General features: G+C 40.1%; 1 protein-coding gene across 1 annotated transcript in view; it reads left to right on the top strand.

The window, feature by feature from the left end:
- TASP1 (taspase 1) overlaps positions 1 to 21,615 on the top strand; it is a 54,157-nt gene that overhangs the window by 16,902 nt on the left and 15,640 nt on the right. Inside the window, 5 exon segments of the mRNA XM_033142875.1 lie at positions 2,653 to 2,759; positions 8,364 to 8,483; positions 10,630 to 10,708; positions 17,084 to 17,153; positions 17,155 to 17,195. Of these exon segments, the coding sequence (XP_032998766.1) occupies positions 2,653 to 2,759; positions 8,364 to 8,483; positions 10,630 to 10,708; positions 17,084 to 17,153; positions 17,155 to 17,195 (417 nt within the window).

The raw sequence follows: 21,615 nt of genomic DNA, 5'->3' as shown, positions 1-21,615 counted from the left end.
TGATTTTTAGATATAATATAAGTCATTGGAACAAACCAGAGGCCATCATTATGCATCAATAAATTTTGCTCATCTGGTTCAGAAAAATATTCGGATTATTTAAAACAAATATAATTGTTTTAAATGCACAGATACTCTGTGTGACTCCCTGTGCTTTATTTCTTCAGACCACTCATGGGAAGAATTTATAATATCTGTGATTGACATACAGGCCAGCCAGCTTACACTTCAGGGCCTGCTGCTGGTAGTTGCCATTCTCCCTCCACAGGTATCCAGACAGGTAGCTGATTCCTGACTATCCACAAAGGTCAGGATACAGCTCACATGAGCGTACATGCACTTTCCTTACCATATGTAGGTAAGCTTTTCCACCTTCTACTTCTGTCCTGTGTTACGTGATCTGCAGCAGATACCAGCTATCAAGTGATGAATCTGACAGATCTGAACATTTGGAGACAAAGAACAATTGAGCCAAAGACATTTATTTAGAGGAACTAACAGTTTCAAGCTTATCAAAGGAACCACAAAAAGTCTGTTCAGTCTTATAATGTTTCTTTCACATAAACATTAAGTGCCATAGATTAGGGTGACATACTAATAGAGAATTGATAGGCACCCTGTCCACCATAGAGAGCAAAAGGATTGCCCTCCTGATCTTGGCAGATGTCATCACAAGCAGTGTGTGTCCACAAAGCAGCCAGTCAACACCTAACTTCAAACAGGTCTATTATCAAGAAAAGCATTCCTTTGAAGATGGAGTGACATCCCATTGCTCATGGGGCAAAGTATCCTTAGCAACCTTTGAAGTATTCACTGTTTCATGCATGTACGTTTTATTAATGTTGCTGCGAATGCTGATAGGCTGTAAGTTGCTTTGATTATTTACAAAGAAGGCAGGGTAAAAAATAATTTAAAATAAACAAGTGTGTATTCATTTACATAATATTTCAATTCCCTGTGAGGGGGAATTCCATCTAAGAGTCTTTAAATCATCTTTAGACAGTGCAACCATGATTGCTGACCCCCACTTTTGTTAGTATAAAGTTGAGCTTGTGTTGAGATAAAAGGTCAAAATGCCAGAGATGGCCAATGCAGTTACCCTCCGGCTGTTGACTACCTCCCATCAACCCCAGCTGACGTAACCCAATGGTCAGGGATGATGCAAGTTGTAATCCTATAGCACCTGGAGGGCACCATTCTGGCTACCCAACCAATGAAGATGATTAGAAGATTTTGGAAGGTGGCAACCTTTCCTTTTAATGCAAGGCCACAGCCATGATCCCAGTGCATGTTCTGAAGGCACATGATGAAGCTAGCAAGGCAGGGGCCTGGTCAGTATCTTGATGGGAGACGGTTTGTGAGACCTGTATGTTTCTGTGAGTTCCATTATGAAATAAAGGTGGGGATATAGAAATGAAATAAGTAAGCTAAATACATAAATGGATATAGAAGTGACCGCTTAAACCCTCTTGAGATTTTTCTCTGTGAATCCTCTCTGCAAAGCAGAGCAGTTTTGCAGACCCTTGCCCTCTATATTGACTAGCGTTCTTTTTATACAGGCAACTCCCATTTTAGGAGGAAACGATATGTGCATGGTCATGCACATGCTCACAGTGCTGCCCCTGGAAGTGACCCGGAAGCATCATAAAAATGTCAATGAAATGTCACTAAAAGTGCGGAACAGGGGTGGGGCAGAGTGAGGGTGGAAAGGGGTGCTTGCAGACTTTTTCAGTGGGTTTCCAAATTCATGCAAGCGCGAAATGACCCGGAACGCAACACCTGCGCAAATGGGGAGTTGCCTGTATTGCATTTTGATTTATGAGGTGGAGAAATTAAGAACAGTTATGTTCAACACGAATTTTAGAGGTGATCACATTTTAAGGAGAGCCATGCTGCTCAATACTTAAGTAGGTAGAGGAAGGGGCTTACTTTGGGTAAGTTTATAGTGAGTCTGAACCCAGTAGACAGGCTTAGGTACTCGACACCTAATTACTATGGCCTTCTGCAGGAAGCCAGAAACATGGCATATAGCAAGGCTGGGCTCCTTGAGAATAAAATTAGTGAATGCTTTTATCTGCATTTCATCAGTGACCTAGTTTACACATTTTGCACTGTGATTTAATGTGAATGAGCAGCACGCTAGTTCATGCTGTTCCACAGTTTGTGCTTCACTGCTCCCTCTGCTAACCTTTGGTCACACTGGGGGAGGAATTGGACTGGTTTGTGTTATGTGGGAACCAGCACTTTCCCCTAGACAAACCATGATTGAGAATCCAAGAAGCATTCTAAAAACAATGGTTTTGCACATAACATGAAGCTAGTCTCTACAGGTAGTTTTCCCTGTTGCAGCAAATGATTAGCAGAGGGAAGAGCAAAGCAGGGAGTTCAGAGCAGTGTGCACGCTGCTCATTTGCTTTAAACCTTAGTTTAAAATAAGCTGTGGTTTAGTGTGACATGCCAGCTAGGCCAGGTTTTGAGTAATTTGTGTTTTTGATATTCATAAATCCATGCTTATTCAGTGGGCAGGATGAAATATAATCTGTACATAGATCTGAGTTGGGGCTATTGTTGCCAGTACCAAAGTGTAGTATTTAAAGAAGGTGTCCTTGGTGTAATTCTTAAGTAATTAAAATGCCATTAAATATTTTATAGGACTTAGTTTAGCAGCTTTTAAGAGGAACAAGAGGAAACTGGAATTGGCGGAAAAGGTGGAAACTGATCTTTTTCAGTTGAAGAAAAGAAGACAATCAAGTGAAAAGGTTGGTATCTGTTCAGAAAGCTATTGGTCACCCTTAAATCACTACAGTGCCAAGGACTGAAGTTTCTGGGAGCTCTTGTTGCTATTGTGAATTGATAGTCAATACGATGTTGCAATATTACTTATCATTATATTTTAATGGAAACAGAGGCGTGCATGCATGTATGCATGTATGCATGCATGCTTGCTTGTGTTTGATTTGTCCTTCCAGCAATTTCCCTTTCTGGCTCATTGAAGGCTGCTCTGGAGAGTTCCATGGCCTTTGGGAGCAGCTTTATGGTGTATCTCTGTGTGAACATAACCTGTGTACAAAGGATAAACCACTTGTACTCATAGCCAATATGTCATAAGTAATCCCCCCCCAATCTTCGAGGAATATGAAAACAGAACTATCAAAGGTATCTACTATTGTTTGCAGAACAAATAAGTGTGCCTTACCATTATGATTTGTTTATATATTTTACTATTCATTTTCACTTTTTCAGAATGTGTATGACAAATGCAAACATGAAAAGATAAAATATCTGTTTCTCCAGTTTTAAGATTTTGGTGAACATTGCTCACTTTAAAGCATTTTCTGTGGATCTGGAAGGGGATGAAATTTGAAATACCAGGTAGGTAAACATGTCTGGACATTTACCCAGCATTGACCTGGCTCAGAATGGTCCTCTATAGAAAAACCATAGCTGGGTTTTTTTTTCTTTACTAAATGGTTATTTCAGCACTGTAGTTTTTACCTGCTGCCAACTATATTTTGAATACAGTTTTGCTGTCAGTAATTAAAAGGAAAAATGAGGTGTACTGTAGAACTTCTTGCTCTGTTTCTCCTTTTATGGAGAAACAAAAGCAAGCAAACAAACAAACAAAAAAACTATTCAAGTTACAGTAGCATTTGTAAAAAGTCATGTCTTTGAAGTATTGCTTACGTTTCATATCCAAAAAGACTAGGAGCCTTAAAAATATAAAACTAAGGAAAGAGGGATTTCAGTACAATTTATATATTAAAGGTCAAGTCAATGCTTACATATGCCAGTACATGGACTTACCAACCTGCTATTTGAGATTTGGAGGGTCTTTTGACAATACTTTAAGGCAGCAGTTCCAAATCTCCCCCCCCCCGCCCCCACTGACCATTTGAAATTTTCTGGGTGACTCTTGGCTTCCCATTACATGCAAATGGGACCAGTTTCCAGTAGAGCATGAAATAACTTCTGTTGCATTATACTATAGCTTCTTTAGTGCTTAATAATGTTGAGTGTACGTAAATTCATTTTTACATAGTGAGATAATTATGTTCCAGTTAAAATTTAGAAATTGAAGCCAGGTTTTAAAATTGCCTTGTGAACTCCATAGTAGTATATGTACTCTAACACAAGCTGTGATTTAGATAATTGAATAAATAAGTAACTGGATTCCAAATGTCTTTTGTTAACAGATTGAACAGTTCATTTTTTTAATGAATTGTTTCATTATTGTGTTAGACTTACATTGTCTTCTTAAATATTTGGGATTTCTTTGACCAATGGAATTTCCCCTTCCTCTCCCCCTGTCTTATGACACAGATGCAGGATTTGATCCACAGTTAATCTTCTGCAAATGGAATGGCTCCTTCTGTTCACAGAAGGAACTGTAATCGGGTAGAGGCTGCCAGTTGGGGAAGGAAAGGATATTTCTCTTTGTAGTCAAGTATGCCACCTTCCTTCCTGTTCTATTGGGTCCCCCTGCCCTCCAGAGCAAGTTTCCAGGAGGGTGGGCTGCAAAGGGAATGACAAATCAGTGAAAGTCTCCTGCCCCCCCCCCTTACTTCATTGGAAGAGTCCCATGAGTGGTATTCAGCTCATGAGAACTCAGAATTCAAGCCACATGACAAGAATGAGAGGTGGTCATGCATGTGAAATAGCTCATGAGGGGGGCATGGTGGTTTGCCTTTTAAATCTGCCTCTCTTATTTGACTTTTTAGGGTGAAGGTAAGATTGCATTGGGACATGGGTGGCGCTGTGGGTTAAACCACAGAGCCTAGGGCTTGCTGATCAGAAGGTCCGGCAGTTCGAATCCCCGCAACGGGTGAGCTCCCGTTGCTCTGTCCCTGCTCCTGCCAACCTAGCAGTTCGAAAGCACGTCAAAGTGCAAGTAGATAAATAGGTACCGCTCGGGCAGGAGGGTAAACAGCGTTTCCGTGCGCTGCTCTGGTTCTCCAGAAGCGGTTTAGTCATGTTGGCCACATGATCCGGAAGCTGTAATTCGGCTCTCTCGGCCAGTAAAGCGAGATGAGCACCGCAACCCCAGAGTCGTCCGCAACTGGACCTAATGTCAGGGGCCCCTTTACCTTTAAGATTGTATTGCTTGATTATTGTAGCTTGATTTTCTATTGTGAAGTCCCTAGATCTTCAGGTGAAGAAGGGTGGTATACAAAATCAATCAATTAATAATAAAATTATAAAGTCGTGTTGCATTTCCTATCTTGGTAATATTAAAATAGAAGCGTTATATTATCTTACATCTTAACAGCTATTAACAAAATTCTGTTTTGTGTAATAGGACTTTCTTAGCCCTCCTCTCTGTGCCACCCCACCCTCAAAAGCAGCTCCTGAGAGTTGGGGGAAACGTTGGGGCCAGTGCAGGCATGGGCAAATGGAGTTGCCACTGAAATCCAGGCCCCCTTCCACTTGTGCTAGGTGCCTTGTTATCTAACCCATTATTATTATTTTTACTTCCTGTGTAAGTTAAGTTGATGTTCAAGAGTGTGTCTTTTGCTCTGTTTGGCATACACTAGATTAGCCATCTGTAGAGTTGATTTAAAGACCCCTCCATTAGCCTCACTAACTTTAATAGGGCGGCTGAATAATGTTTAGTAACAATTACTGCTTTGGGCACATTCTGAAAATTATGCAAGTCTGTGTGATTAAAGAATTCTAAAAAGAGAGACCTCCACTCCCCATGCTTTCAGTGCTATGTAGGTGAGCAAGTGTGTGTCCTGATTTTTGCTGTTGATTGTGAAGACAGAGCTTGTGGGTGATTAGGGTTAATTAATTGGCAATGGGTGTATTCTTTGAATGGAATGTGATTATGCCCACAAGCTACAAGAGCTAACCATCTCAGTTAATGGTTCTCAAATGTTTCGTATAAACCTTCTAACTTTTAAAAACCAGTTTGAGCATCCCTCTGGCAAAACAGAACAGCTTAGTTTACTGTTTTTTATTCTCACTTGGCATTAATGTCATTCAGATCAAAGGAAGAACTGTGGTGAGCCCTTTTGGAGTGTTTTGTTCTACAGAACTTAAAGCCTACCAAGTCCAGGGAATTGCCTGCTTGACTCTTTAACACATGGATGAGGAACCTTTGGTCCTCAAGAGGTTGCTGGACTCTCATCATCCTTGACCATTGACCATGCTGGCTGGGGCTGATGAGAGCTGTAGCCGAACAACATCTGGAGAACCACAGACTTTCTACTTTTCTACTTTCTATTCAGCAGTGAGGGAGGTATACCCTGCTCTTCTCTGTGCATTAATTTGAATGGGGGAACTTGGCATTGTCTTTCAGTGGGAAGATCAGACAGGAAGTCTGGTTGACAGTAAAGGGAAATAACTTGAATGGATACGTTTCCTTTAGCCCCTGAGTGCAGACAACAGCTCTTGGATATTTGCTTTATTTTTTTTTACACATTTACACTACCATTCATATTTAAGATATGGTGCCGGTATACAGCACAAAATAAATATAAAAGAAACAATAAAATGACATTTTTCCTCATTTTAAATTAGTAAAATCTATTAATGCCTAGGTAAATAAAAATAAGGGACCCAGGTGGCGCTGTGGTTAAACCACAGAGCCTAGGGCTTGCTGCGACGGGGTGAGCTCCCATTGCTCTGTCCCTGCTCCTGCCAACCTAGCAGTTCGAAAGCACGTCAAAGTGCAAGTAGATAAATAGGTTACCGCTCCGGCGGGAAAGTAAACGGCGTTTCCGTGCGCTGCTCTGGTTCACCAGAAGTGGCTTGTCATGCTGGCCCCCTCGGCCAGTAACGCGAGATGAGCACTGCACCCCAGAGTCGGACACGACTGACCTAATAGTCAGGGGTCCCTTTACCTTTACCTTTAAAGAAAAATAATAGCAATGATAGCCCCAGGTGAACCTCCTTATTTTATTTGTTTATTTCAACAATTTATATACTTCTTAATTAGTTGTCTCTAAGACATGTACATCGAACTCTGCAATACAATAGAGGTAAAAAAGAGATGCTGACTAAATATCAGGAAGAACTTTGTCACAGTAGGAGCCATTCAACAAAAGAAACGGAAACCCTCAATGGTAGTGTAATCTCCTTCACTGGGTATTTAAGCAGAAGTTGGATGGCCATCCATCATGAATGCTTTGGTTGAAATTCCTGCATTCCAGAGTGTTGGTCTAGAAGATTATTCTTTCAACTGTACAGCTCTATGATTCTATGTTTTATGATTCTATGATTACATGCTTGGCTGAAATAAAAAAAAAGTCTGCAGTAGGTACTGAAGTGCGATAGGGAAGAGGTTGAATGTCTGCATCTAAGCATGACTCCCCCAAAGACCTTGACGATTGGGCAGGGACGTAAAGGCAGCTATTCCCTAACTGGTGCCACTGCCGAAAAAAGTCCGCTCCCGTGTATGTATATATATGTGTGTGTGTGTGTGTGTGTTGTGTGTGTGTGTGTATTATATATATATATAATAAGAAGATTATTGGATTTTAACCATAAAAACATACAAAATACAAAAACTACAAAAAAAAACTACAAAACAATACAAAAATACAAAAAAGAAAAACACACACACACTTAATAATCCTTATCATCTTTATAATCATTATTCTGGGATTTCCTCACGTCCTCTCTTCTGCATTCATTTCTAATCTTCTTTAGTAACTTTATAACATTATAAAATCTTCTTTCTCACAACTATTCTTAATCTCACAAATCCTAATCATCATATAATTAAAATCTATGCCTAACAAATAAACACTACACAACTCCAACTTCTTATATCCTCTCTTAACTTAACTTCTAAACACTGTAGCCTAAATCTCTTCTGATTCCAATTTCGATATTAATTAATCACCTCCTATCAATTAATTAAGTATTTCTTGCCATTCTCATACACCGTTTTCCCCTTCTGTTTTGGAGTTCCGTGGTCATCCCTTTTTAATATCCCCTTTGCATCCTTTACCCAATGCCTTTCCTAACCATCCCCCCCTTCCCCTTTCCCTTCCCAAACGCCCCAGATCTCCCCCCCAAGGTCCAATCTTTCCAACTCCTTCATCTTCTCTTGTTGTTTCCATCGTATTCAATTTTAAGCTTGCCAGTCTTAGTTGTAACTTCTTGTTTTCCAGGTTGTATCCTTTTCTTGACAGGTAGCTACTCCACATTTGTTGCCTTGTATATTTTTATACCTTGGATAGAAGAGCTACATAGTAATTACCTTGGCATATGATTTTAAAGAATGGATATGGAATGGATCCAGGTTGAGTGAACGCTATGTTGCTGGCTCTGTGAACCAGTCAGGTCTTCATCTATTGAGACATCAAAATACTGTCAAGTCTGTATGTTTTCAGTGTCTTTGTTTCCCTGTCACATAGGAGAATGACTCAGGAACACTGGATACCGTTGGAGCAGTTGTTGTTGACCAAGAAGGAAATGTCGCTGCTGCAGTGTCCAGTGGAGGCTTAGCCTTGAAGCACCCTGGACGAGTTGGTCAGGTAGGTCTTAGTTGGGCTTACATGTTGAGTTGCATTTTACCCTAATTGTTCCCAACTTGCTGTGAAAGAGAGAACTGGCTGGGTGACGTTCTTTACACTTAGGGAAAGTAGTGTTTATGAGAAAGCTGGTGTTTATATGATAAATCATGGTAAGTGGGAATCTGCCAAAAGCTGGATATCATAAGCAGAGTCATAATTTTGGGTATGGGTCTAGGTAAAAAATAAAGTAAAGGTAAAGGACCCCTGACAGTTAAGTCCAGTTGCGAACAACTCTGGGCTGCGGTGCTCATCTCCCTTCACTGGCCAAGGGAGCCGACTTTTGTCCGCAGACAGTTTTTCCAGGTCATGTGGCCAGCATGACTAAGCCGCTTCTGGCAAAACCAGAGCAGCACATGGAAACTCCATTTACCTTCCTGCCAGAGCGGTACCTATTTATCTACTTGCACTGTGATGTGCTTTTCGAACTGCTAGGTTGGCAGGAGCTGGGACTGAGCAACGGGAGCTCACCCTGTCGTGGGGATTCAAAAACCGCCGACCTTCCGATCGCAAGCCCTAGGCTCTGTGGTTTAAACCACAGTGCTACCTGCGTCCCGAGGGTATGGGTCTAGGGTACATGAAATACTGCTGATTTGCTGATTGAGATGTTCCACATTCCACTGCTGTCTGAAGTATGGTTGGTAGCTACATGGGACAGGGCCTTTCTTGACCATAACACCCAGAGTTCCTCTTCTGGAAAGTATCCTGACAGCAGGTCTTGCAGAACACAGTTAAGATGGTCTCTGGCCCCTTCAGCATTGTCTTTTGTAATTGGAGTAAGTCACCTGCCCAGGCCAGCTGGAAATAGGCCAGCAAAGCAGGGAGCAGGACTTGCAGAGAAGGAAACCACAGAGAACAGCAGCAACGGTACCAATTTGTGTATTATTATTTTTAAAGCAGCAAAACCAGCTTAAACACATTATTGGTAATAGTATCCAGAGCTCCCAATCTTCCACATGTTAGGTTATTGCTTTATCTAACTAGATGTCCAGACTAGGAGCACAGAGAATGAAGGCAGCTGGGTGATGGTGGTGGAAGCTTCACACCGTTCCTTCAGCTACTTCACAGGCCTTTATCCCAGGAGTGACCATGTGCCGAGAGTTCTTACACTTTGCTTAGTCTCTTGATGTGTGGCATTAGACTGATTTGTTGATTGCAGACATTATCTTGGACTGGAAGACCTTTTATTGATATGTAACTACAGGTCATAAATGTTTGGCCTGATCAGAGTGCCTCTAGGCAAATGGCCACATGCACCCTAGAACATGCCATTTCATCGTCCAAGGAATGTTCTTTTCCTTTGATCTGATTGTTTTGCTCAAAGGCAAAGTCCTATTTATTTGAGAGTGCCATTAGCAGCTACACATTACTTCCCCTCTTTGGCACTTGTAGAGCCCACTTTTGTTTGAAATCATTTGCCTTTCTCATTCATACAGTTTTATAATTCATTACATTTAAAATAGTAATAGTACAAAGTAGGTCGAAACCTTCATAAAAATACTTGAGTGTATTCAAAAAAAATTCAGATTCTCTCATTTTGCAAAATCATATCTGACTTACTGCAGAGTGTGACACCTGAAACCACATTTAAATGGGTCTAGATAATCAGTACCATTTTTAGAGTTCCTGGAGCTGTCCAGCAAACAACTGCTTGAGCATCTTGCTCAAAAAGGGTGTTTGTGATTGCCCTATAATGATCACATTTTTCAAGATTTGGAGAGACCTCCTTTAGGTTGGCAAGAATCACCCTCTTTCTCTCTAAGATATTTATCACTCCCTAGATCCAGTGTTCGAAATTCCCATTGTTTAGGCACATTTTGCGACAGGGAATTTCATTACCGTGAGCAGTTCCTGAGCTCTGGGCGCAGTACTGCACCTAAGATTTCAGATTAAAACTGAAGAGTGCAAGGAAATAGGACCTTTTTCTGCTGGAGACTGGAGAAGAGGCCCTCTTTAAAAATTGGGTGGGGCAGGGGAAGGACTGATTATACAATTCTTACCAAAATAGAGGTATATGGCACCATTTGCAGATGAACAAAGAAACGATTCTTTACCCCAAAGTTTTACTTGGTGTAAAGGGGCAAATAGTTCTCTCTCCTTCTTCTGTCAGGCCGCTCTTTACGGATGTGGGTGCTGGGCTGAAAACTTGGGAATTCAGAACCCTTACTCTACAGCTGTGAGTACCTCAGGTATTTGCTGTTCTTACAAATATTTCACTGGAACTTATTTTCCTTCTATATACAGTTATTTGAAGTGTATTCTCATGGATGAACCTATATGAAGTACTGGAATAGATTCTACTGTTACCCTTACCTTACTTATTCAGATTCACATTAATGGAAGATGATGCTGTTACATAATCATAAATGTGCAGATTAACTTTGATATACAGATACATGCAAAATGCAGCAAAATCATGCTTGTTCCAGATTAAAGAACAAATAGTTATGAAACATTTATCTGTGCATTTAATGATACAAAACTAAATGATGGTTTAGTATTGCATGAGCAAGCCTTGGACTTTTGTGCTCTCCCTTCCCTTCTTTTCCAGTGCAGCCATGAAGAGGAGATTGGAAGCTTACATTTTCTGTATACTGCTAATGTCCGAACCCCAAATTAGTTGGACATTACCAAGATATGAGTACCAGCACCTCATAGTTTACACACACAAGAAGAGGGGGGAGACACTGGCTATACCTATGGTTGCTACAAAACGCATTTCAAAATTTGGAGGTGCTGTAATGGAAAATTAAAATTCGGCTTTATCTTCCTTGAATTGCTATTCAGAAGTAACTTGTTTTAAGGAGCCACGTGGAATTTATATTCTTATGTAAGCATAAATACTTAGGCGAAGAAAGGGGTGCCTAGTGAGCGCTTGTCATATCTTGATGGGAAATTCTATTCCACAGAACAGGGGCAGCCACACTAAAAACCCTGCTCCGAGTTAATGCAGAGTAGACTTCTGAGATCTTTGAATTTGCTGGACAAACTGCCCTGTAGGCTGCAGCAGTCCTGCTTTGCATATGAGGGATAATGCAGTCTATATTGTTGGGAATCCTGAACAAGGCTAGTCATAGATTTTCATTTAAAATGTAGTTGTAGTTTTGTTTGTTTTTTGAGGGAGGTAGAATGCAATTGGTGCCTTCTTTCCACTACTGTAGTATTACTGTAGTAACACCGGTCTCATACTCCAATATGTTGCCTCTCTTGCTTCCTTTCTTCACATCCTTACTGTCATATTGTAAAGTTTAAACTTGTCAGACAGTGACCTGTCTTTTCCCCCTACTGCTCTATGTTGCATAATGACCACTCCCCGCATTAACAGGGGGGGCGGCTTTTGTGTGGTCACGTGCAGCACCCCCCTGGAGACTACTAGACCCCCAGCAGGTAGCTGGTTTCACCGCCGCCACCCCCCCCCCCAGCTGGATACCTGGAGGTTCCCGACTAGCCTTGTCAATTAGCCAATCCCGGCTTGGGGGGGGGCGGCATTGCCAGGGGAATTGGCCAGGTAGAGTTAGGACCGCCCACACGCACAATAGAGGGTGTAACTTACCTGTTGGCCTCAGTTGGCTCCTGAACATATTGTAGAGCTTAAACTTGTCAAGACAGTGACCTGTCTTTTTCCCCCTACTGCTCTATGTTGCATCAATAATAATGATCGGTATAACCCTTCTGTTAGCTTCTGACAATCAAGTAAAACAACATTGATTTATCTAAATCATGCTACCAGAGTTTCTTCCCACCTACCAGAGTTTTTAAGCAGCATGCTTGTTCCTAATTGCATTATTCCAAAATTATCTTTCAACAATGTTGAAATCTCTTCAAATTGGTTTGCACCTACAGTATTATATGTATATATGAGAGAGAGAGAGAGTTTTATCAAGAATTGTTCCTTGAAAACAGCAGGGAGAATAGGGAGATACTATAGTATGTACATGTGTGTGGTTTTATTTATTTATTATTTACTATTTATCATTATGACTTAAAATGCTACGTTGAGAAACTTTTCAAAATACTAGCCTACATAGCAAGTTTTGATACTAATGAGTGCCACCTCTGGCGTAGTATACAATGCTGATTTTTTTTTAATAGTGTTGCATAGCAGATAACAATTTTAATGTCTTTGTGTGCAGTTCTGTTTTTGTTTAGATTCCAGAGCTGTTTTGCTATTGCGGCAAGAGCATCTAACAATAGCTCACGAGCTATTGACATGCTGCCTGACTTTCTCCCTCATAGCCTTTTGCATATGGCTTGCAGAAAGAGGGCCTGGGTTTTCATTTCTCCCTCTGTTCAATAGGAGTTGCTTTCATGTTTGAAAATTGAAAACGCGTGTGTTTCAGTGTGGTGTATGAATGTGGGTGCCCTCTGACACACCTGCTTCTAATTTCCTGACTTGAAAGGAAAGCCCATCAAAGAAGCAGAAAACAGTTTCTGTGACATGCTGCTCTGAAACCCTTTTGCTTTACAGAAGTTCTTTGCCATGCCATCTTTATTCCATTGCTAGATGACTCTGAGGTGCAGGGCTGGAATAATAAGTAATGTTTTACTTTATCCTATGCTGAGGTTTTTTAGGCTCTTGTTGTGGTTACTTTAAAGTGCAGAAATCTGCTTAAGGGGAGAGCATGGTGTAGGTGCTGGGCTTTGTGACAAGCTCAAACGAGAAAGGATACATGTGGTAGTAAATGGTCATGTAAACTGATAAAGCGAGTTACACTGTTAACCGTTAAACTTTGCATGTTTTCAGTGTTTCATTGTAAAATACCTGAAATACTGCCAGAACTGAATGGTGTGCCCTCTATAAACGATTTCCTGGCTTAATAATGGCAAAGCAAAAGATGTTAGATACATTTTGAGGACTACTGTAATGTACACTGTGCCTGTAAATGCTTCCTCCAACTTTGGAAGCAACTCGTTATAATGAGCAAATGAGAACCAAACTCCACGTTATGCAGGAGATCCACAACTGGATCTCCCAACGTTTTATTTTCTTGGATTGAAACTGCATGGGCCTGCCAGTTTGACTAAAGTGGTGGCTGGGGGAGGAGGTGTTGAAGGCACACACAAACACGCTCACTCACTCAGCTGCTGCTTGTGTCGTGAGGGAAATACAAAATAATCTGGGGAAGTTTGAATATACCTAATAGTTACTTGTTTTCTGAAATGTACACATTCTACCTTTTTTTTTTTTTTTTGCAAAATAGCTGTTCTTATGACAGTTCTTATGACAGTATAGAATTATCAAATAACAATAAAAGTGACAAGAACAAACAAAGTTTAAAACAGCATAAAATAGTCAGATAATACAGCAGATAAAGCAGTCAAACCAACAACAGCTAAAATAATAAAAATAAAAACAGTAAGGTGGCCAATAAATCCAACAGATTAAAAAAAACACCAATTGTGGCGTAAAGGGTTCTGCATTCATGGGACGCCTCAAGTAAATAAAGTCCAGAGGCAGATAGCAGAAGAGGTGGCATTGCCCTGATCTAAGGCTGTGTGTCACGGGCTTTCCAATGATCCTTTGCTGGTGCAGCATAGATTATTACTGAAATAATAGTAATAATTTAATATATCCCTTTCAAAGGAGCCCAGGGCAGTGAACAACAAGCAAATACCGTCGTACCTCAGAAGTCGAACAGAATCCGTTCCAAAGTGCGGCTTCTGATTGGCTGCAGGAAGCTCCTGCAGGCAATCGGAAGCCCGCCGGATGTTCGGCTTCCGAAAGAACGTTCAAAAACCAGAACACTCACTTCTGGGTTTGTGCCGTTTGGGAGCTGGAACGTTTGACTCCCAAGGCGTTCGGGAGCCGAAGTACGACTGTAAAACCATTAAAAATCATTAAAATTCCAGTACAGATCCAGACTGAGAAAGGTCTCACCTTAAATGCTTGCTAGTAGAGGAAGGTCTTCAGTAGGTGCTGAAAAGACAACAAACGGTGCCTGTCTAAAATTGAAAAGGGAGGAATTTCCAAAGGGTAGTTGCCATGATTTTAAATGCCTGATTCTTACGTGGTGTGAAATGGATTTCCTGATAATATAGTATCTGTAGAAGACCCTCCCTGCCTGCAGAGTGCAGTGACCAAACTGGATTTATAAGGGGTGAGACAATCCTTCAGGTATTGACATTGCACATAGTGCACAGAAACACCTCACAGCAAAATTAATAATTTGCAGTGCAGAGAAATAAAATCCAAACAAAACCTTCCATATTACTTGGAGGTAGATGTTCAGATGAAAACAGGCATGGCAACTGCATGACATGATTCACCTGCTGAAATTCCCTCTTCTACACAACCATTAAAGATGCAGCAGCCCTGTCCTCTTTCATATGGCCATCCCATTTGAAGATAATGTAACTTTCAGCACTATCATAAACAATTTTATTTAAAGAAAATCACATTATGGTATGTGTGTCTAGGATTGCAACCTTTGCCAACAGTCATAACACTGGTAAGATGACAAGCCCAAAATTAAAAAAAAAAAAAAAAAGCACAAAAAAAAAAACCCCAAATCCTGACAGGTTTTGCTGAAAGGATTGAAATGAGGAAATATATGGTTTAAACCAACCCAGAGCTCTTGAAATCTAGAGGGGAGGGGAGGAAAGAAAGCCAGGTAAAAATAAACTGTTTGAAAACCTGAATACATCTCATTCAGGTAGCATTCCAAAAGCATCTGATCACTTTCAAATCTGGGTAACTTCTCCTGGTGGTTTCTTATCCTTTATGGTCATATCTGGAAGGACTTGCAGAGTCTTTCTCTGGAATTGTGCAATTCCTTCACATTGAATCCATTTTAATGGCTAGAAGTAAGTTGGAACAGTGACATTTTGGCTGAATTTATGGGGATTAAACAATCTTGGTGTGTGTTCTCCTTTAGCCTAGTATATTGTGAGCCAAATTAACTTAAAGGCGTGTTTCTTTTCTCTCTCTTTTGTCCCTTGCCAAATAAAAATATTTTCCTAACATATTAGTGCAGTACTGTATTGAAAATAGACAATCCAGTTCTGCAGACGCTTTAGGATACTGGTGGTGGTGACACAACTGAATTATTCTCCATGCAAAAATGATGTCTGGGAAGTCTAGACTAGAACCCTAGTTTTATGTGTGGAGAGAGAGTTCAGTTACATGAACCCCCGCACTTGGAGTCTGAAACGGTATAATTCAGACACAGGTTTGATGCAATCTGAGAACGAGGCCAGTATTTAGAGACACTCCTGTGTTGCATGTGTGGTAGAAATAAGCTGTCATGCAAGGTTTATTTTCATTTTCAAAGCATAGAAGTTAGTCATAGCTCAGGTAGAGCATTTACAAGGGAGGAAGCCACAACACGTGTGTTTTCTGTGGCACACAGTTTTTCTTTATCAGCTGTACATTTATGGATAGAATGCGCAAAAATGATCAGCATAAAGAGCTTTTTGCTCATCTGCCATCGGCTGGTAAAGTCAGAGGGTGTGTCTTTGCTGCCCGGCTGTGTTCTGGAATTCCTTGCAGTCTGCCAACAAACTTGGAGGTGAAAAGGACTGGGTGTATTACAGCTGGCAAACTCCTGCTGCTGAATCCATGGTTTGCGGCTGACGAAATTTCTGGGATCCTGTCTGTTCCATTCAGTTTGAGAAACAGGTTCACCTTTATACAGTACTCTGTCTGAGCCCATTGTTGCACAGTTATCCCCACAAGCACTGAGCATGTTAGTCAGCTATCGTTGTTACCAGCATTCATGCTGAAAAATATCTGCCACCTTGAATGAAACCTCTGTCCTGAGAATCACATTGGGAATAAAGTTAATGAGGAGCATCTGTGGTCTTAAAAATCACAGAAATCATAACTAAATATATTGACATGACAAAGCAAAGGTGCTTGCTGGTGTGCTTGAGTCAGACACCATTCTGGAAAATGTTCGGCTCTACTTTCATTAAAGTATAGGCCTAGGGTGTAGCTTTTTAACCCTTTCAAACAGGAATAGGAGGGTTTTTCCAATTATTGGCTTTCCTGGCATCTGGTTGACGTGAGTGAGAAGAGAAATGTTGCCTTAAACTTAGTTATACTGGCTCTTAACCAGTCCCCCTAACCAATCTGAAAATTCTGACATCAAAAGGATTTCTGTATTTTAAAAACTGATATATCCTTAACTGATGCACAACTATGTGCTTCCTTGAGTGTCTGTATAAATTGGACTTGACAGTTAAACGATAAAAAAGGTCTTAACTTGAGGTTAGGGGAGGCATGGATGAGAGAAGGATTATCAAACACTTTGTATGTAAGTAGGTGTTTTCTTGAAAGTAAGCCTGTTGGGTTGTACTTGACACAACAGCTTTCACTGTGCTGTGGAATCCTAAGTCATTGTGAAATACGAGGTAATAAAAAATAAAACTGATGCCTTCACTTTTTAAATGTTTTCTTTCCTTTGCATTATTTTGCTGCTTTGTTCATATGTCTTAACTTTCCGAAATCTTTCTTGGGATTTGCGCAGAGACAATATTGCAATGATTTCCCCCCAAAATTGTGTTTAGTGCTTTCCCCAATTGTACAGATATAGGTTAACCATGCTTGTTAATGTTTTGTGTAGGTTGTGGAGAGCACCTTGTACGGACCTTATTGGCCAGAGAATGTTCGTGTGCTTTGCAAAATGAAGATGCTCCAGGCTCTACTAGAAACTATGCAAAACAAGTTATTAGTAAGTACAAGATTTGTTAGCAGGTCTCTGATGTGGCTAAGAGCTGGTGTCTGTCTACGTCTCTTCTGATCCTCCCCAAAGTGACACTTGTACCAGTGTTCCACTTCATAAATTTCCTATCTTCCTAGCGTTGCTTCAAGTGGGTATTCTTAGAGTGTCCCCATGCTCGCTTAAACACTATGAAGCCAATGTTTCATAGTTCTGGTTATTGGCATTAATGGAGTTCACCTTCTGTGTTAGATGGAGACAGGTGTTGCTTCACATCTGCAGAGCAAGCAGTTTCACTTAAACCTTTCACTGTGCACAGGCAGTTTTTAGTAAATGTTTTACAGAGCAAGTGAGGTAAGTCTTGCCAGAGGTGTAGCCATGTTCTGTTGTTGCAGCAAAAAAAAACAAGGCTTGTGACACCGGGAAGAGTAACACATTGATTAGAGCTTTAGCTTTGGGGGACTAATGCCTGTTCAATGCAATGCAGTCTAGTCTATTGCAGGGGGGGGGGGAGGTTGAACTTCAGAGTTCCAGAAGGCTCGGTTGTTTTTGTCTTAAGCCTGTTGCAGCAGAAATGGTTTTGGTATGTTAGAGGGTCTTGTGACACTAGCCAATAGCTATAGTGTGTATAACACATACATAAAATAATTCATAGTATAGAAGAGAGATATAAATAGGCAATATTGAGGAACATCTTGGTGGCTTTTGTGTTTCCTACTTTTTTATTTCAATACCTTTTATTCTGTGCTATCTGTGGATGTTTGAAAATGAAAATGTGTAGGTGGTTGAATATGTAAGAGGTTCACAACAAAATCCTAAACCCTTAATAGAAATGGAATTTTACCCAAAAGTTCTAAAGGATTATGTTGAAGGGATGTGTGCATGTGTGGAAAATATGGATTAAGAATGTTTCTATGAAACAATTTCAACCAACTTCTCGTTGACTTGAACTATTATGACTACTAGTACTACTATTTTAAGTTTGGGATAGCTTGCTAAATATGGGCAACTTTTTCTGTTGAAAGTTTGCCATTAGTTTTTAGGCAGGAAAAGCCCTTTCAAGAATTGACAGAATGAGGATTAGTGAGTAGTGTTTGAATTAGAATGATCTTGTTTTGGTTTGGCTCTCATTATTCCTGGAAATATGTGTTGAATTTATGATTAAAAGGACATTAATGCTCTTGTTTTATGTGAGGGCTCCTAAAAAAGAAAGCTGCCTTCTTTGCAAAATCTAAGATAGTCCTAACCTCTATTTTATCTTCTGTCACATTAGTCACCAAAACAAACAATGGAAAAGTGAATGGCTCTTTAACTTGATTAAGACCTTGATGTAATTTTAACAACATCCTGAATAGTTTCCCTCCCCAGTAACTACTTCACAAAACACTACTGTATTTTTATAAGAATGTTTATGAAAGGGATGTTTAGAGCCATTTAAAGTACAACACATGCCTTTCTATGCTGATAACCGTGTGTGAAGGTGGGGGGCCCTACTGTGTTTTAGCTGAAATGTTGAAAGGGAACTTTTTAGAGACAGAATATTTCAGTGTTGGGCCCAAAGAATCCTGAAACCCCAGCATATGGTTTGCTAAAAGCTGCCGTTTCCCGGAATCGGCACAGCTAACTTTTTGCAAAAGTACACCTAAGAGGTTATGCAAAAATACTGGGCATATGCTGAATAGCTCTTTTCTTAAGAACTTTCCTGCTGTTGATTTTAAATGATACAAAAGTTTGCTTGAGGTGTAATGTATGATGCAGGTTTTCCCTCTCCTATGAAATAACTGTGAATAAAATAGGCTAATAGCCTACTTATGACAGTATGACTTGTTCTCGAATTTAATTTTTTTTAAAAAAGTAGCATGCTTTATGGTAACATTAAAACGTCTACTATAACATTACAGATCTTTAGAGAAATAATAGCTCGGCAAAGTAACTGAAAAGGATAGTCAGAACTGAAAATATTGGCCTCAAGGGTAGCTGAATACAGCTTTTTTCCACCACACTTCTGCTGATGCTCCTTCTCCCCCAAACCTTTTTTTTCATAATTCAGATATCCACAGAGGCTTGGGAATATTTCTTCCCATTTAGGAATACCTGACTTAGACATCTGGATTAAAAAAAAAAGGCGATGGGCAGAATTAGTGGCAGATGGTCTTTTGTCATCTGATATTTATAGCAAGCAGTGCGGAGGACACAAATGATGATTGAGTTAGCAGTAGAATACCTGATTTGTTAATTTTTTTATACAGATAGTGAGTTTAATGAAGATGTAGGATGATGTACACAATGGTCTGATGCAGAGTGGAAATGTATTCTGTATACATAAACATATTTCATAAAGAACAGTGGGTTTTATAACTCGTCTAGTCCTTTCAAATTCAGCCAAGTTTGTGGAATGCAGCTTGTGGAATGTTTATCCTGTTTTGCAGGCAGCAGATTGGGAAGCTAACAATGGAAATATGAGTAGAATTGCATGTAAAGTACTTTTAAACCTTTGGAAACCTGATAGTGTTGTTGTTGTTGTTGTTGTTGTTTTTAATGCTTGCATTGTTTTGCAAAGGGGTACAGTATTTTAATCTTCTCCTTGCAGTTTCATCATTTTGTGGTGACTGCTTCTGTGGCCAAAAAAGGATGCCCCACCTCCAGAGTGAAGCAACTGTCTTGCCGTTCCCCTGGGATTACCATTCATCAGGCATAGACAGATGGAAGTGTTGTAAATAGTCCTTTACCTTCAGATATACTTTTTTTTTAACCAAGAGAAGGAAGGAGGTCCAACAGCTAGCTGATTGTTGATGCCCCACCTTGTAAGTCTGTGTGGGGAGAATCCAATCTGTCATAGAGAAGCTTTGAGGAGAGCAACAGACCTATCAAAGGTCTATATAGTTTTAGTAGCAGCCTTTCCTTTTGGTTGATGACATCTAGCCAGGACACCCTCTCACAGAGCTACAGTTCCCAGCACTTTTAAGCTACAGCTCCTACAATTCTTTGGGTGAAGCTACAAATGTTAAAGTGGTAAAAGATTGCTTTAAATATATGGTGTGGGTGTTAGTCTAGGTCAGTCATTCAAAACCTCCATTACTGGCTTTCTCTGCTGTCCTGAAGTGCTCACCCTGTTTCCTTTGTTGTACCACCGCCTTGATATAAAAAGGGGGCAATGTTAACCAGGCAGGGAAAGTTATTATTTTTTGTTTTGTACAGGACACCTAATGAACAGTAGCTAACAAGCAAGTGAGTTTGTTTTTTGCTGAAGAAAATGCTTTCATTTCTTCAGTATACTCTAAAAGTACAAAATGATTTAAAATTGTAAATATGGAACTTCAGGCATACTGAAACATGCATGCAGAACCAAGCGTCCCTTCCAACATTATCATGGGCACGCAAGTGAATTGTTTTTTTAAAAGGAAAATGGAAATTCCTTCATCATTTTTCACCATGAAACTCATTAGCTAGCTTGAAGTCTTTTGATTATGGAACTTTAGAACCCTATAAAGTCTAGTAAAAAAGTACACTTTGTTTTCAGTTCTGACCTAGAAACAGTAACACATGCATTCACATCATTAACATGGAAAGGAAAAACCTTTGAGTGGAGACCTGGCTGTTCCAGCCCCCACCTCGCCAAAGTGTACTGTTAAGTAGGTCTCAAAACCCACAACCAAGCTTCCTTGATGTAACCCATTGCTTGTTGCCATGCAAGCGGAGCCAAAGGTCTATTGAATTTTTGGATGGTTTCCATCTAACTTGGTTTAAAAGCTGTTCTAAAAAACAAACAAAACAAAACCTTGGAATCTGATGGGCACCAAAGAATTATTGGCATGATCATCTGTCTCCCTTGAGCATATGCCATCTAAACAGTGCGTTGTCCCAACTAAATATTGCTGTTGCATAAAGGCAATATATTTGTGTGATAATTGATAACATTTAGCCAACCACTTTTTCTTTGAAAGAAAGTATTTGTGTACACAGTTCTGTAGGATGAAAACTAAACTGGTGATCCATATAAATTTATTAGACTTACCTTTGGCATTTGTTGCATTATAGAAACTGTAGAGGCTGTTGAAAACATTTTCGAACAGTTTCTAGCACAAATGCTGCTTTGCAGATGTTATATTTGCATCTGTGCACACACAATATAATGCAGCCTTTTAAGACTAACAACAGACACTGCAGAGAAGAAAAACACATTTTCTTACGTATCCAATTTAATATTGCAGTATGTTAATCCACATTCATGTTTCATAAAGTTATGACAGAAAACCCAGTGTGTATGTGAATACAGGTGTCTCCCCACTTATGCAGGGGTTATGTGTTCCCAGGTACCGCGTGTATATGTGAAATAGTGGGGAACACCATCTAAAAAGCCTGTAAACACCCTCTAAAAGTCTGGAGCCTCTTCAAAAAACCCCTTTAAAAAGCAGCCGCACTTACCAGACTGGGGT

This window comes from Lacerta agilis, chromosome 3 (genome assembly GCF_009819535.1).
Source record: "Lacerta agilis isolate rLacAgi1 chromosome 3, rLacAgi1.pri, whole genome shotgun sequence".
Lineage (NCBI taxonomy): Eukaryota > Metazoa > Chordata > Lepidosauria > Squamata > Lacertidae > Lacerta > Lacerta agilis.
Note: the sequence above shows the minus strand (reverse complement) of the source record. Positions and strands in the feature narration are given on the sequence as shown.